Source organism: Maniola jurtina, chromosome 21 (genome assembly GCF_905333055.1).
Source record: "Maniola jurtina chromosome 21, ilManJurt1.1, whole genome shotgun sequence".
NCBI classification, from domain to species: domain Eukaryota; kingdom Metazoa; phylum Arthropoda; class Insecta; order Lepidoptera; family Nymphalidae; genus Maniola; species Maniola jurtina.
In genome coordinates, this window is record NC_060049.1 from 8,370,161 (window position 1) to 8,386,541 (window position 16,381).

The following is a 16,381-nucleotide window of genomic DNA, read 5'->3' on the forward strand; positions in this document are numbered from 1 at the left end:
CTCGTTTCCATCATCTACAGGTCCTCCCGAGGGTAAGGTTCGCGGGGAGGGCAATTCCCTCTCCACGTTCCCTACCCACAACATCTCCCTCGCCCGTCACCAATCTGGACACGCGTGAAACCAGTGGGGCAGCCAGTGATTGGATGGGTGATGAAACCTCATCACCAACCACCCAACACAGCCACACCCTCCGCTCCTGGGGCTATGCCCCATGGGTGCGTCTACTGCGCCGTCTGCTAGGGACACTCAGCGGACAACACCCCCTCCCTGCCAGATCAATTAGCCATGACCAACAATATCCCATGAAGGAAATTGTTAACCATGTTACCAGGGTGCGAAAAAAACTGCCTAATCCAGCTTTTTAATGGTCTAGGTGCAGTCGGCTAACATTCCTCCATGAATCATGAATCATTTGGTTTTAGTGAGGCGTCACTCCAAGGAGTTAAGTATTATTTAATCCAATCCAAACGTTAAAGTATGTAAGTATTTAAACGTGAGGTAGGTAGGTGCCTTTGTATTGTACAAAAAGCTCTAAAGACAAAACACAAAAAAATACCTAACAAGGTATTTTGTAGGGTTCCGTACCCGAAAGGCGTTAACGGGACCCTATTACTAAGCCTCCGCTATCAGTCCGTCTGTCTGTCAGCAGGCTGTACCTCGCCGTTCGGTCCGTTTGTCTGTCAGCAAGCTGTATCTCGTGAACCATAATGGCTAGGGTTGAAGTTTTCACAGAATTTATACTTTTATTGCCACTTTATCAACAAATTATAAAAAATTTAAAATGGCCACCACGAAAATTAAATACTTAAATTAAAAAGTGTTGTTTCTTGTACGATAGTACGGAACCTTTCGTGTGCGAGTCCGACTCGCACTTGGCCGGTTTTTTTGTCTTTAGAGGTAACCGGTAACCTGCTTGCGATAATGAGATTGAATAGCTGCTTATGTGAGACTTATTTATTATCTTTATTACCTAATTCTTGAAACTGGTCGAACCTAGATACAATATAACAATTAAATAGGTAGGTACTTAAGTAGATTTATTAGTCACAATTTACTTATGTACTAACTTTACTACAACAGTAGGTAACTAATTTTACGTAGTAAAACATCTTTTTTTTGAAGACTTATATTCGTCACTTAAATAATTATTTAATTATTTAAGAGAACAGGTTTAACAAGTAAATTAAGTTATCATGTAGTATATATAAATAATAAAGCGATCACTAACTTATTTTAATTGTTTTTAACTTACCTTCAATTTTTTTAAATCGCTGCTCGGAGAAATCCAGTCAAATATTTTGATAAGTATAATAATATGTGTCACAAATGTACATTATGTAAACAATAAATAACACTTTTCTCTCAGTAATTTGATTCACACTGTTTTTGTTCAAATTCTAAAACACTCGCGCGGGAATCACTTTTTGCATTGTATGGGCACGAACACTACCGGTGCGCATAACATAACGCACAACTCCACTCCCGCGTTTACGTTCCTCGAATACAAAACAATGTGTGCCGCTGGCCGGCATGAATTGAGTCATCGTGTGATTAATGTATGTTTCTAGTGCTGACCTCTGTTGCAAAGAATTTATTTGCGTTAGTATTTAAGCGACATCTATTGAGTGTTTTTAAACAATTAACAAACAATTATGATTTGCTAATCGCCGTAAGATGGCGCTTTTGTAAACCTTTTGTCTGCTACAGACACAAGATGGAGTTATTTTTATTAAATAACACAGACGTAGCATAATAAGTTAAATAATATAAAAACCTTACGGCTTTTTGTAATTAAATTTATTAAAAAATATTAAAATTTAATTTAGTTTGCTGCAAGCGTGTGGCGGCACCATAATATTCAAAAATGAAATCATAAACAATAATTTTATTCATTCAGTCATTCGTTCATTTGTCTTGCTTGATTGTTAGTCTATGGTAGAATTCACTCTTTTTCTGTCAAAATGGCTGCCGTGCAAGAGGTGCGTGCTCGATTTTATTGTGATAATTTGTGGTTATACCAAAAGAAATTGAAACAGTTTTCTTTAAATAATTTGAATTTGGTGCTTTCAGGCGAGACGTGAACCGATTCAGGCCGTCCAGGTCTTCGGACGTAAGGTGAGTTTCCAAAAGTCTTCTCCACGTGTTTGGTTAGAAATTCTGCATGTTATTTTCCATACTTAATTATTTTAAATACGAAATTCCATTACCATTCGTCATATTTCTCGTGTAAATACAAGTTAAATTACTCGTGATATACCCACTCCGATCATATAAAAAGTCTTTGTATTTATTGGTTAGGTTAACATTTTGTGTCGCTCTTTTCTGCCATGGCCGTAGTAACTTAAACAGTAAACTGGTTAATGGTCTAAAATAAGAAGTTTATGTTTCTTGATGAGAAGAGATTTTGCATATGAACATATTATGCATAGTCATAACTGTTTAAAACTTCTTTAATGATGTACTTATTGGTTGTAATGACCAAAACTTAAGTCTGGTTATTTGTAGCATAAAATGCAGACACCACTTATTAGAATTAATGACTTTTGTGACGGCGATAACCTCCACTAGGTAATAAGATATCTGCCTCCATATCACTTGCTTAAGTGGTGAAGTAAAATATTGTGAGGAAATCTGCCTGCCTGAGTTATCCAGTGTTATCAAAGGTGTGTGACATCTGCCATTCTACACTTGCCCAGTGTGGCAGACTGGCTAAACCCTTCTCATTCTGAGAGGAGACCCATGCTTATTAGCGAGCTGCCGATAGGTCGATGATGATGAATGAAAATGTTTTTGTTGTTTCAGAAAACAGCGACTGCAGTGGCTTACTGCAAGCGTGGCCATGGGGTCCTCCGAGTGAACGGCCGCCCTCTCGACTTGGTGGAGCCCCGTCTGCTCCAGTACAAATTGCAGGAACCCATCCTATTGCTCGGCAAGGTGAATTTATTGTTACTTATAATTCTGAATAACTTTGTTTTGATACTAAACTAATTGTAACAAAAAATTTCTTGTTTGTATATTATTTTTATGATGAACATTCTTGATAAATCTTGCTAAAAGTAGTGGACATGCCTAATTCTAATTTACAGAATCTCTTAAAACCAAATTGACATGTCTAAATCTAGTGCTATCCTTCTCCATGGGGAGCATTTTAAAAGGGATAGCAATACATGTTAGCTACATTATGGCAAATTTTGTTGGCTATCTAAATTAATGGGGCTAAATTTAATGCTATCCTTTTTAAATTAAGCTTTGAATTAAAATGTTTATATTCTTTTGCAATTTTTAAATGTATGCATTCTGTATGTATGTAACATATGTTGTTATTGATTTTGGCCTGTATTTTACTAACATAAGTAATTAACACATTCAACACTCACCCTGCCCGCCACTACTAGATTTATTTTACCTATAAATTTGATCAATTTTTCTAAAATAATTCCATAAATTCTGATAACTTAAAATTATTAAATTATGCCAGAATAAGTATTTTGAATAAGACATTTTAATATAAATAGATGATGCCTGCATGTGTGTTGTTTTTTAAAATCCTGTCGGAACTTTGCCAGGATATAAATATCATTGTATAACCTAGGTCCGTCCCTGGATGCAAGCTATTTCTGTACCTAATTTCATTAAAATTGGTTAAACAGGTGGGCCATGAAATGCTAGCAGACTGACAGGCAGACACACTTTCTGAGTTATAATATTAATATGGATGTAGTGTAATCCACACTATCTCCCCCTCCCTCTACCTCCTTTCCTCCCTTTCCCTCATTCCCCCCTCTCAGAGTGTCATATTGCTCATTTCTGACGGTTGTGATTTGTGACCATTTCCATTCATCACAATCAAAGACTTTCTTGAGAACATTAATTAGGTAATAGTGTAATAACTAAACTGCATGTTGACTACACATTTTTAATTTGCTCAGTTGTTTTGTATCTTCATATTAGATAAGAAGCATGTTGTGTGTATGTGCCACCATCATTAATTTTGCACTAAAACACTCGTACTTGTGATTTCTTTTGCACTGTAGTTTCAGTGTGTAATGTAATTTAGTAGGTACATCTTTGTAGAGTACAGCTTAAAACTTAGTTATTGAAAAAAAATAGTAGGATTTCCAGAATATCTTCATGCCTAAGTTGTATTGTATTTAAGCATAAAAAACCAACGGTAGATGCATTTGATGATTCAAAAGTATTAGTAAAAGTTTATTTGAATTAAAAAAATCTATAATTTTTATGCCTATTGATTGCAATAAGAAAAAGATAATGAATTTTTACACAAATGTTATATTGCATAATTGATTTTGATAGTGATGAGTAACTCTTATTCCGAACCTGAGCATCTTAAAGATGTGAAGCAAACATCTATTCTGACTTGATGAAATATTATTTGACATCAACTCAACAAAAACTCTATTTTTAAGCAAACTTTTCTATATTTTCAGGAAAAGTTCTCCGGTGTTGACATCAGAGTGACTGTCAAAGGAGGTGGCCACGTAGCACAAGTCTATGCTATCAGACAAGCCATCTCCAAGGCACTGATTGCCTATTATCAAAAATGTAAGTTTCTCGCTATATTTTAACCCATAATTTTATGTAGTGTTGTAGTTTGTAGAAGACCCAAAAAAGAGTTGTGCAGCTCAAGGAAGTTTGTTATTTTTATTTAACTTTGTATTGAGCTTTTAAGTAACTTTGATTTGAGCCAACCAATTGATTAATATTATAAAGGCGAAAGTTTGTGTGTATGTGCATATGTGTGTGTGTGTATGTTTGTTACTTCTTCACGCAAAAACCACTGGACAGATTTGGCTGAAATTCAGAATGGAGATAGATAATATCCTGGATTAGCTCATATGCTACTTTTTCCCACGGGATTTCGAAAAACCTAAATCCACGCGGACGAAGTCGCAGGCGTAAGCTAGTCTATAATATCAATGTAAAAACAAGAAATCTTTTTTTTACGACTGGTTTAACAATCCTTGAGCAAGTGGGCCTTAGTTCTTAAGGCGCTGTGATTACTGAAGTATCCTTCTCTTTCACACATTCTTACATTTTCAATGAAACAGACAGACAACAAAGTGACCCTATAAGTATAAGGGTTCTGTTTTTCCTTTTGAGTTATGTAACCCTAAAAATCACTTTTTAACAAACTTGCCTAAAATCAACATAATTCTAGTTTAGGACTTGGCCGAGCCAAATTAAAATTGTGTACTGATTCTTTTACAATCATTCAAAATGTTAGAATGTATGAGAGAGAAAGAAACTTAGGTAACCAAAGCATCTTAAATGTTCAGTACTAGAATCTCTTGATGTAAAAAATATTAAAACTAACCATAGCTTCAGTTAAATTATATCTGAATCAATATTTTAGAAACTTAGTACTTACTTAAATAGAAATAACAAAAAACCCCTTCTTTCCAAAGCTGGCTTGCACCATGTGAGTCAGTCATTTCAGGGAAGGCAGATCATAATGTGACATTTACCAAACGGCATGTGTTTTTGATACCTTGCTTGTTTGAAGTGGACACTACAAAACGTTTACAATTAGAATATTAATTTTTAGGCTCCTGTTACTAAGCCTCTGCTGTCCATCCATCAAATTCAAATTATTTTTATTCAATTAGATTTTTACAAGTTCTTTTGAATCGTCAAAAGCATCGACTACTGGTTCGGAATGCCTTTCCTACCGAGAAGAACCAGCAAGAAACTCGGCGGAAACATCCATCGTCTGTCGGTAGAGAGTTGAATTTTTTTCAGTGTGTATTTCTATTGCTACTATAACAACAAAATAATAAGAACCAAGTTGACGTATTTCAAAATGGCAACCATGCTTTAAAAAATAAAAAAAGTACATTGTACGGAACCCTTCGTGTGCGAGTTCGACTCGCTCTTTGACCGGTTTTATTATAATTATGATACTATTTTCCTACCATAATATGAGCATTAGCATAATATAGTTTCAAACCCATATGAGCAATGGCCAACATTTGAACGTATAAACTTCAAGTAACCAACATGTTCTGTTTTCGCAGATGTAGATGAAGCGTCGAAGAAGGAAATCAAAGACATCCTCGTCCAATACGACAGGAGTTTGATGGTGGCGGACCCCAGGCGCTGCGAGCCCAAGAAGTTTGGCGGACCGGGCGCCCGGGCCAGATACCAGAAGTCTTATCGTTAATACTGCAGGGGGGTGCGCGCTTTGCTATTGCACTGGTTCTATACAGCGGGTGCAATATCATTGGGTGGTTTTAAAAATAAAAAATTAAAAAAAAAAAATCGGTTTTTTATTTTATTTTGATAACTAGAGGCCGTTCAAGTATTACGTAAGCAGATTTTTTGCCACCCCTCCCCCTCGTAAGCAAAGCTCTTCAGCCCGCATTAGTTTTTTTTATCGCAAGTTACCGCAATGAATTCATTTACACAACCTATGACATGCATAGCGCTACAAGAAGTACCGGTGGTAGTGACTAGATGGCGCTGGACGCGTAGTTAATTAAAATATATTGCGCTGCGAAGATTCGTCAGAATGATTGCCGCCGTGTTGCAGCTTGCTGTTCGCTTCTAGATCTCTTGGCGAAAATTAAAGTGTAGTATCTGTTCTTTTCAGCTTGTTATCTGAAAGTTCCCATACTCTGGGACCAGTATATTAAACTGATTTTTGTAACTCTACGGGGTGTTCGGGGCTCGCTCCACTCCCGTCACGGGTCGGCCGCGGCCCGGCATTGCAGTGCCGCCGGGATCGGCCCACATAATGATCTATGAAGGCGGCTGTTATTCGAGACAGTGTTGCCAGTGTCGAAAGTGTTTTCTCGTACCATGGCTGTCAAATATCTTGTACTTTCGGAACATAATCTCGTACAACTTTATTAATGAAGATTATAGTTAAAAATTTAAAAATCTCCTAATAGGTATCTACATTTTACACGTCCCGCAAATTGCTAATGCGCGTGGCCGCCGTTTGAGTGACGTCAGCACTAGACTGAAGTTTCGAGCTGATGGTATATTTTTATTTCGGCTGACATAAAAATGACGTCATTTCGATGTTAATGAGACATGGTTCCAGCGCAATAGCAATTTGTGGGACCCTACTATAGTGCGTTTCAACGGATAGTACCTATGGCGTTATGTTGGCTTCCCTGTCTGTCCAAGTCATTGGCACCATATTTGCATAAGAAGACGCAGATTTTGTTTATTTTCATTTGATTTTCCTGAATGAATGAAATGAAAATAAACAAAATCTGCGTCTTTTCATGCCAATATGGTGCCAATGACCACCCAACAGACAGGGGAGCCAACATAACGCCATAGGTACTATCCGATGAAACGCACTATAGCTTTCGATTTTTTTTTCATTTTTAAAAAGAATATTAGCCATGTTAAATGACTAATATTCCCCTTTCCTCTCCAACTAAGCGTCAGACTTGTGCTAGCAGTAGGTACGACAATAGTGCAACGGGCGGGGTTTGAACCGCCGACCTTTCGGTTTTCAGTCCACTCCTTTACCGGTTGAGCTATTGAGGCTCAAAGAGTAGGTATATTCATTCCTTGAAGGCGGGGCTTTCAAATGAAACGAATAGTACAGTAATTAGTTAATTCGCCATCTAATTAAAAGACATTTTAATACTATTGAGTATTGACTATAATAGGTTACTATACTAGGTTGATGTAATTAATCTAGTGATGGGCTTAGTCGATCTTTTATTTTATTATTTTCATTTTGGCTAGAAAACATGACGCAAGCAGTCATCATTGTTAAAAACTCGTACAAAAGTGTACGAGATTTTATTTTTCTCGTATCTCGTACAGGGACTGCTAAATCTCGTAATCGTACGAGATTTCTCGTACATCTGGCAACACTGATTGGAGACTGCGCGCTCAGCGTACAGTCAGTCTTAATTAACTCGCCAATTTTTTATGCTCTATCTACTATCATACCATAACTACCACAGATTTTGACTGAACCTATTTCCGGTTGAGGTCAGCGTTTCTTTCGCGATTATTAGGCGTAGGGCCCGTAACTGTTATTGCTTCGTCGCTGTTCTAAGGTTATGATTTATTAAAACTATTACCTACCTACTATAAGTAGTAAGTACCTAGTTCATGATTTGAGTTTCGTATGTTTAGTCACAGAATAATATGTTTAGTTTACCTAAGAAAGATAACAATAAGTAAGTAGGTATATCTAGTTCTAACTGTGGTTCTGTTTGATCTAATCTTTTTCTTTATTTATTGAAACTCAGAACATTTAAAACATTACAAGCATGGGTGTGAAAAATTATTCCTACTTATTAAAATAATAGCTGTACCTACGCTACGTCATGTGCGTTTTGTTGCAAGCCAAATTTTCTGCTACCTGGCTACTATGGCTACCAACAATCGTGCTATGGGTTTTTAAAGTTTTTATTCTAAGCGACTATGCTATGTAATCGGTGAAGTGTGAACGTTCATCGTACGGACTTCGGATATCATCGTATACCCCGAGAGCGAGCGAGTACGAGCGAATGGTGCTTACCTAAAAGTCCTCCGGTTAGAAAGAGCAAAACATTATGCTGATTTGCTCTTCTCCGAACGGGAGGCCTTATGACCTAGGTTAGTATATACAAAATGAACTTTAAACGAATAGACATAGCGTATATTTTTCCTTGCAGTAGTTGGTAGCAGATCGCAAAATCTCTAAAATGAAATTTCACTTGCCAGCCAGTTGCCTTACCGCTACCTTTGTGTACGGATACGTATTATTCATTTTGTGGTATTAAATATTGTGCTATATTGCTACTATTTCGTGAAGTTATGCTAGTTATTAAGTATAAATAAATACAGCTAACTCTTTAGTGTGTACCCACATCTGAGTTTAGTGCCGAGTGGTAATACCGACTATTTAAATAGACAGGTACCTACCTAGGTAAAGGACATTTTAGGTTAGGCGAAGAACAATGAGTGCATCCGTTTGGCAACATTTTGAAAAAGTCCGAGGCGAAACTGTGGCTAAATGTAAGTTGTGTCAGAAAGATTATTCGTACAGAACTTCTATCACAAACCTAAAAAAACATTTGAGCCACAAACATCCGATTGCCTACGAAAATTGTTTAAACAGTCAAGAAACCGTTAGGACGTCTGTTAAGCTCGAACATGAAAATCAATTAGTCTCAGTTATCGATCATGAAGATGAAGGTTCGTCAACCGTGTATCAACTGGATATAGTTCCATCAGACATCCAAATTGTCTCGCCGTGCAAATTGCAGCAACATAAGCAGCAGTCAACAAATGCGCCCGTACAACGCAAAGTAGACAAAAAACGTAAAAAACTCATAGATAAAAAATTACTCCAGATGATTATCCAAGACTATCAAACGTTTTCCGTTGTGGAAGATGAAGGGTTTAAAGGATTTGTAGAAGCTCTGAACCCGAGCTACGAGTTGCCTGACAGAAAACTGATATCTGGCACATTGATACCGCAACAATATTTAGAGTGTAAGAGTCAAGTTATTGAATTAGTTCATAAGGCAAAAAAAGTCTGCCTCACAACGGAATGCTGGACTTCTTCCTCCAAAGACGCATATTTAGCTGTGACAGCACATTTCCTTGTAAACTACGAGCTAGTAACGGTCTTGCTGCATTGTGAACACTTCAGCGGCTGTCAGACTGCCGAGGCATCGGCACTTGCGTCCGCTTTGTCGTCGATAGCTTCAGAATGGAACATCTCAGACAAAATTACTTTGGTAGTTTCGGATAATGCACCGAACATGATCAGTGCTGTGCAACAGAACGGATGGCCATTGTTCAATTGTTTCTTGCACAGGCTAAACCTGGTTATTGAAAAGGCTCTACAAAAAATTAACGTCATTTTAGAAAAATTGAAAAAAATAGTAGCTCATTTTAAAAAGAATTATTTAGCGACCGAGGCACTGGAGAGGTACCAGATCGATTTTGAAAATAGATCCGAAGCACTTCGCTTGATTCAGTCCGTTCCGACTAGATGGAATTCGGTTTATTACATGCTGGAGAGATTTTTAAAATTGCAAGTGGCTTTACCGGTCGTGATGCCAGCTCTGAAAGCCGGGCTACCCCTTATTACAGTTGAAATGTGGGAAGTGATAAGGCAAGTGTGCATAATTCTAAAACCTTTTGAAGAAATTGCGCAAATTATGAGTGGCAACCAATACCTCCCAGCGAGCCTTGCAATAGTAATTGTAGATGGGCTGAAAAACGTTATTTCGATCATGAAAACCAAATCCATACTCGGCGTGGCGGAAGAATTTCTTAAAGAGTTAGACAAAGGCATGAACACATACTTTCCTGAGAATGAAATCGAAGACAATATGCTCCTCGGTATATGCACATTCTTGGATCCTCGCTTCAAGAGTCACGCTTTTGTAGAAGATAAAGATCTCGAAATGGACGCTGGCGAAGAGATGTGTCAGCGTACAATGCGTGCATATTTAATTAAGGAGCGCGTCTTGGAGCTATTGAAAACAAAATTAAGAGAAAAACGAGGCACATCTGAGGATGACTACGATCCATTATCTCATACATCGAGACCTACGTCCAGTTCTGTGGAAGATATTGAAAACATATCTGTATGGGGCAAGATAAATAAAAGCATTGCAGCATCAGTCACCCCTTTAGTCGATGACTTTAACACTATAGCTAAAAAAGAGCTAGACATGTTTTTAAAAGAAGAAGTGGCACAGCGAGACTCTTGTCCATTAGAATGGTGGAAATCTCATGCTTGCATTTACCCTAATTTAGCGGAGATATTTAGCGATTATGGCCACCTCGTGGTGACGTCAGTTGAATGTGAACGAGCTTTCTCAAAAGCTGGAAGTCTTGTGACCGAGAAAAGAGCACTTCTTAGTAGAAAACGTACAACAGAGCTGGTTTTTATAAAAAGCAATGAGGCATATTATGAGTAAAAATAGTAAATTACAAAGTACTATATTTACATATTTACTTAACTACTTGATTTTATAAAGGTGTAATTTTTAGATTGGGAATACCACTGTGACATGAGCACCGAATATGTCAGTGTGGAAAAGAAATTGATCATCGATGTAAGGTTGATGGGATTCAGGAACTGTCTTGCCAAATGAGCTCTGTTAGGCTATTTTGGCATGGCTCTCTTAACGATACGATAGATATTTGTGCGCTCATTGAGCCAGCAGGGATTAGCCGGGCTTGATGTTAAGAGACCTTATGGATTAACGTTTGTTCCCTGGGTACGGGGAGGGGTTCCAATGTGGGATGCAACGTGCGTTAACACTTGACATTTGCCCCCGTGTCATATGAGGAAGACAGCATCAAGGCCGGAGCAGAAATGGCTGAAACCGGGAAGCGGCGCAAGTATGCCTGTCTCTTATCGAGAGTTACATTTTTTGTTCCGTTTGCCGTGAAGTCCCTGGGGCTATGGAGTCTTAGTGAAAAAAAAAATTTACAAGACATTTATCAGCCTCCAACAAAGATTTTTCGCGCAAAGGATGAGCCTGGCTGACAGCCAGTATTTTTAGCACAATTCCACGCGGACATGATTTGTATAGTAAATAGAAAAGTCTAGCGTTAAGTTTTACTTTAACATTTCCTTAAAAAAATACGGCAGATTTTATGTACTTTGATTAAATAAAATATGTTAATTCATACAACATATAGTTTACTTTTACTTCGGTAGAAATAGCAAGTGTAACATTAGGGCAGTGCACGTGAGAAATCATTGCAGTATTTCATAATACATATTATTTGTGCATATTTTCACATAGTGAAATAGAAATTATAAATGAAAATGATGAAAATATTTACTACCTACAAGATTTTTTTAAAAGTAGCAATATCTGTAACTATACGGACAGATGGAAATAAAATACATATATATTTTACATACATAAATACACAATTTTATTTTGTTTTATTTAAATTTCACAAACAATAATGATTGTCTTTGACACATTCGTCATTTGAATATACCTAATAATTGAAAATTAAATGCATTATTACAAAAAAGTACGTGGCATTTCTGTGTAAATCCAATTATTCTTAGAGCCTCTTATTAGAGCCTCAATAGCTCAGCCGGTAAAGGAGTGGACTGAAAACCGAAAGGTCGACGGTTCAAACCCCGCCCGTTGCACTATTGTCGTACCTACTCCTAGCACAAGCCTGACGCTTAGTTGGAGAGGAAAGGGGAATATTAGTCATTTAACATGGCTAATATCCTTTTTTTTTTTAAAAAAAAAATCTTATCCTATTTTATACTTTTATTATGTTTCACAAACCATCGGTATACTATCTATCTTCGAGCGCAGTTTATAAATTATTACGTGCATTGTAGGTAGGCTTGCCACATGCCCTATATTTTATTTTGAAAAACAAAATATAAAGCTAGGCATACATTAAGTATAATACTTTTCTTTAAATCCCTTATTTTGGTATTCGAACCGGCTAACCCAAGCTCGTAAAGTTCAGTAGGTAGACAATTAAGTCCATTAGTTAGTAAGATCGATACTGAGAGAAACGATTGTCGAAATTGTTAGAAATTATAACAAAGGCGGCGCACCTTCTCGCCTAGTTCGTTTGAGTCTCTCTCTCAGGTATACGTATCCCTTAGTAAAAATGCGATCGAAATACCAACTGATTCCTTATCTTGGATAGACTTCATCAATGAATGTTAGAAACAGACGGCGTTCATTGATAAATTAAAATTAAGACCATTCATAAGTATTAAAATGCGACAAGTTTTTACATAAAGGTGTGTGTAACACGGAGAGTCGGAAACAGTTGAATTACACTGCGCCACTCACTCTACCACATGTGGTGTGGTGGCGTGGAAATAAGTTATTTGGCCAAAACGAGTGTTGGAGCGAGCTTTGTGGCGCTCGTACGCTAAAACTGTTGAGTCTACAAAAAAATGTGACTTCATAAATTGTAGGAAATTGTCTCTAGTTTAATTGTCACACAGCCATTTTCATCGTAAAATGAGTTGGAAAAAAGTTATCGTCAAAAAACTGTTTTTGGATGCCATTTTTCCAAGATGGCGGCGCGAGCGGCAAAGATACGAGGTGGCAAAATGAAAATTCGGAGAGAGCACGTCAAAATCTATAAAACCACCAATTTGTAAAACTCCCGGAAAATTTTCCAGATAACCACCTTCTTGAGCACCAAATGACTGGACCAGTGTAAACTACATATAATGAAGTTGTGAAAGACCTACTAGTAACTTATAATTGATATTTTGATTGGGAATGTGTAACCGGTTACTATCTCCATTTTTAGGGTTCTGTACCTCAAAAGGAAAAACGGAACCCTTATAGGATCACTTCGTTGTCTGTCTCTCTGTCTGTCAAGAAACCTATAGGGTACTTCCCGTTAACCTAGAATCATGAAATTTGGCAGGTAGGTAGGTCTTATAGCACAAGTACAGGACTAATCTGAACACCGCGAATTTGTGGTCAAATCATTAAAAAAAAATTAAATATGTTTAAATCTTTTATATTCTAAAAAAGATTTTTATTTATTTTTATGCATGATAGTTTTTGATTTATCGTGAAAAATGTCGGAAAATTACCCGAGTACGGAACCTTTAGTGCGCGTCTGACTCGCACTTGGCCGGTTTTTAATTTTTATCATTACTCATTAGCGCCACCGGCCAGCTCCCCCGCCGGTGGCGCCCGCCGCCGCAGACGCTATGTACCTGCATATCTTCGAAAATATTCATTTAAATTACATGCTGTAAAAGGCCATAATGGTCTATATGAAATGCACAATGTTTTTAAGGTACTTTATTAGATAAGGATTAACGCTGTATTACCTAAAATTGCTTCTTAAATAAGCCATTATTTCTCGTAAAAAGTTAAGGATAAAAAATGGTTATTGTGGGTTACTAAGACATATACTATCGCGGACTTTTGTAGAACTTTTTAAGGTCTACAATACTGTGGTACATTATTTTGACCGATCTCGAAGGGTTCACATAGCGTTTACAATGTAAGCGCAAAAAAATGTGTTTATTTACGACATCACATTAGAAACCACTAAAATTATCAGTGTTTCTCTACCATATTATGCATGTATTATACATATAGACCTTCCTCTTGAATCACTCTATCTATTAAAAAAACTGCATCAAAATCCGTTGCGTAGTTTAAAGATCTAAGCATATATAGGGACAGACAGACAGACAGGGAAGTGACTTTGTTTTATACTATCTAGACAAGTGCTCCGACCACATTAGTTTTAAAATTACCGCAATGAATTCAATTTACAAAACCTATGTTACGAGCCTACCATTACGAGCGCTGCAAGAAACCAAGAAAGAAGTACCGGTGGTAGTGACTAGATAGCGCTGGACGCTGTAGTTAAAATATTATATTGCGCTGCGAAGATTCGTACTGAGTGAATGACTACCGCCGTTTGGCGTCTTGCAGTTATCGCTTCTCGGCCTTTTGGCTAAGATCAAAGTGTAGTATCTGTTCTTTTCAGCTTAATATCTGAAAGTTCCCACACTGTGGGACCAGTATATTAAACTGATTTTTGTAACTCGACGGGATGTTCGGGGCTCGCTCCACTCCCGTTACGGGTCGGCCCGGCATTGCAGTGCCGCCGGGATCGGCCCACATAATAAACTATGACATCCGGAAAATTATCAAGACTGCCCGCTCAGCGAACATTAGCTGTCTAAAATAATGCTGTATCGTGCTACCACAGATTTTAACTTAAAACCTATTTCCGGTTCAGGTTAGGCAGAGCGTGGATATAATTATGTATTACGTTTTCCACGTTTTCCTTTAAAGGTAAGTAAATACTCTTCTGAGTAGCCAGTAGGTAGGTACATATTTTGATTTGCTGTATAAATGAATTTGGTACATAAGCTAATTTAACTATGTGAGTAAAACTTACAGGTGTAATCGTGGCTCAACCTGAGACTGCATTCCGTTTCTTATTATTTTGATAAAACGGTTACCTATATTATTATTTATTACTAGCTAAGGCCCGTGACTTCGTTCCCGTGGATATAGGATTTTAAAAATCCCGTGGGTTCTCATTGATTTTCCGGGTCTGAAAATTAGTCCATGTGTTAATCAAGTAGGGTTAATAATCTATCTCTGTTCCTTTCAGCCAAATCCGTCCAGTAGTTTTTGCGTGAAAGAATAACAAACATCCATACCTACAAACTTTCGCGATTATTAGGCGTAGGGCCCGTAGGTAACTGTTGTTGCTTCGTCGCTGTTCTGAGGTGATTATTTATTAAAACTATTATTACCTACTATAGGTAAGTAGTAAGTACCTAGTTGATGATATGAGTTTCGCATGTTAAATTTAATAAAAAGATAACAAATGAGAAAGAGGCTTATGGCATTCTAATTCATCAATCATCACAGGATTACATAAAAATCTTTACTTGAAAGTGTTCAGTTTAAGAAATTAGTCAAAATAATGAATTATGATATGAGTTACTCACAAATTAGTCTATACTATAACTAATTTCTTAAACTGGACCCTTCCGAGTAAAGATTTTTATATAAACCTGTGAGAATGATACCCGTAATAGCCCGTCCCCGGGATGCAACGTGTTTCTGTGCCACGTAAAAACATTTAAACGGATGATCCTTTAAAAATCCCGAGGGACCGCCAGGATTTAGGCATGCAATTCTTTACAGCATCAGGGTTGAGGAGTTGGGTTCTCGAGGTCAACAACAAAGTCTTTACTTGGTGCAGATACCTTCAATATCAATCAATAATTTATAACCGACAGTTTCTAAATCCCATCAGTATTAATGGTGAGATGCCCCGCAGCATCAGGATTGAGGAGTTGGAATCCAATATTTTTATGAAACAATGTCACAAAGTTCCTCTATCGATAAAAAAAAATTACGCAAATCGGTTCAGGAATCTCGGAGATTTCGGTGTACATAGGTAGAAAAACACAACTTTCTTTTTGAAAGTCGGTTAAGAAAGTAGTAAAATCGGTTCAGCCGTTCCGAAGATTAGCCTTTTCATACAGACAGACAGACAAAAATTTTAAAAACGTGTGAAGCAGTTATGGTATCGTTCAAATAATCATATGAGCTTTAATATATGAGGTAGTTATTTCGAAATTACAGACAGACACTCCAATTTTATTTATTAGTATTAGATAAATATATCTGACTGTGGTTCTGTTTGATCTAAGTAATCTTTTTCTTTATTTATTGAAAACTCAGAACATTTAAAACATTAAAATCTTGGGTGTGAAAAATCATTCCTACTTATTATAAGAATAATAGCAGTACGTCATGTGCGTTATGTTGCCATCTTTTCTGCTAGCAACAACCGTGAGTGCTATGCTATGTAATCGGTGAAGTTTGAACGTTGATCGTTCGGACTTCGGATATCATCGTATACCCCGAGAGCGAGC

The 16,381-nt window shown here is 37.2% G+C and overlaps 2 protein-coding genes and 2 non-coding genes across 4 annotated transcripts in view; 3 read left to right on the forward strand and 1 right to left on the reverse strand.

Annotated features, from left to right (window-relative positions):
• Positions 1-1,474, reverse strand: part of LOC123876407 — a 43,555-nt gene extending 42,081 nt beyond the window's left edge. Inside the window, exon 1 of the mRNA XM_045922649.1 lies at positions 1,253-1,474. The gene's annotated coding sequence lies outside the window, so the exon portion shown is untranslated. The remainder of the gene's footprint in view (positions 1-1,252) is intronic.
• A 367-nt stretch (positions 1,475-1,841) lies between these two features.
• LOC123876426 (40S ribosomal protein S16) lies at positions 1,842-6,292 on the forward strand. The gene is made up of 5 exons (XM_045922684.1): positions 1,842-1,979; positions 2,071-2,115; positions 2,803-2,934; positions 4,449-4,563; positions 6,036-6,292. The coding sequence occupies exons 1-5, from the start codon at positions 1,962-1,964 to the stop codon at positions 6,179-6,181; spliced, it is 456 nt and encodes a 151-aa protein (XP_045778640.1). The 5' UTR covers positions 1,842-1,961; the 3' UTR covers positions 6,182-6,292.
• A 265-nt stretch (positions 6,293-6,557) lies between these two features.
• On the forward strand, positions 6,558-6,756 carry LOC123876568. Its single transcript, XR_006798380.1, has one exon. It is a non-coding gene; the product is annotated as a U2 spliceosomal RNA (small nuclear RNA).
• Positions 6,757-14,413: 7,657 nt separating this feature from the next.
• LOC123876567 lies at positions 14,414-14,606 on the forward strand. Its single transcript, XR_006798379.1, has one exon. It is a non-coding gene; the product is annotated as a U2 spliceosomal RNA (small nuclear RNA).
• The last annotated feature ends 1,775 nt before the right edge of the window (positions 14,607-16,381 follow it).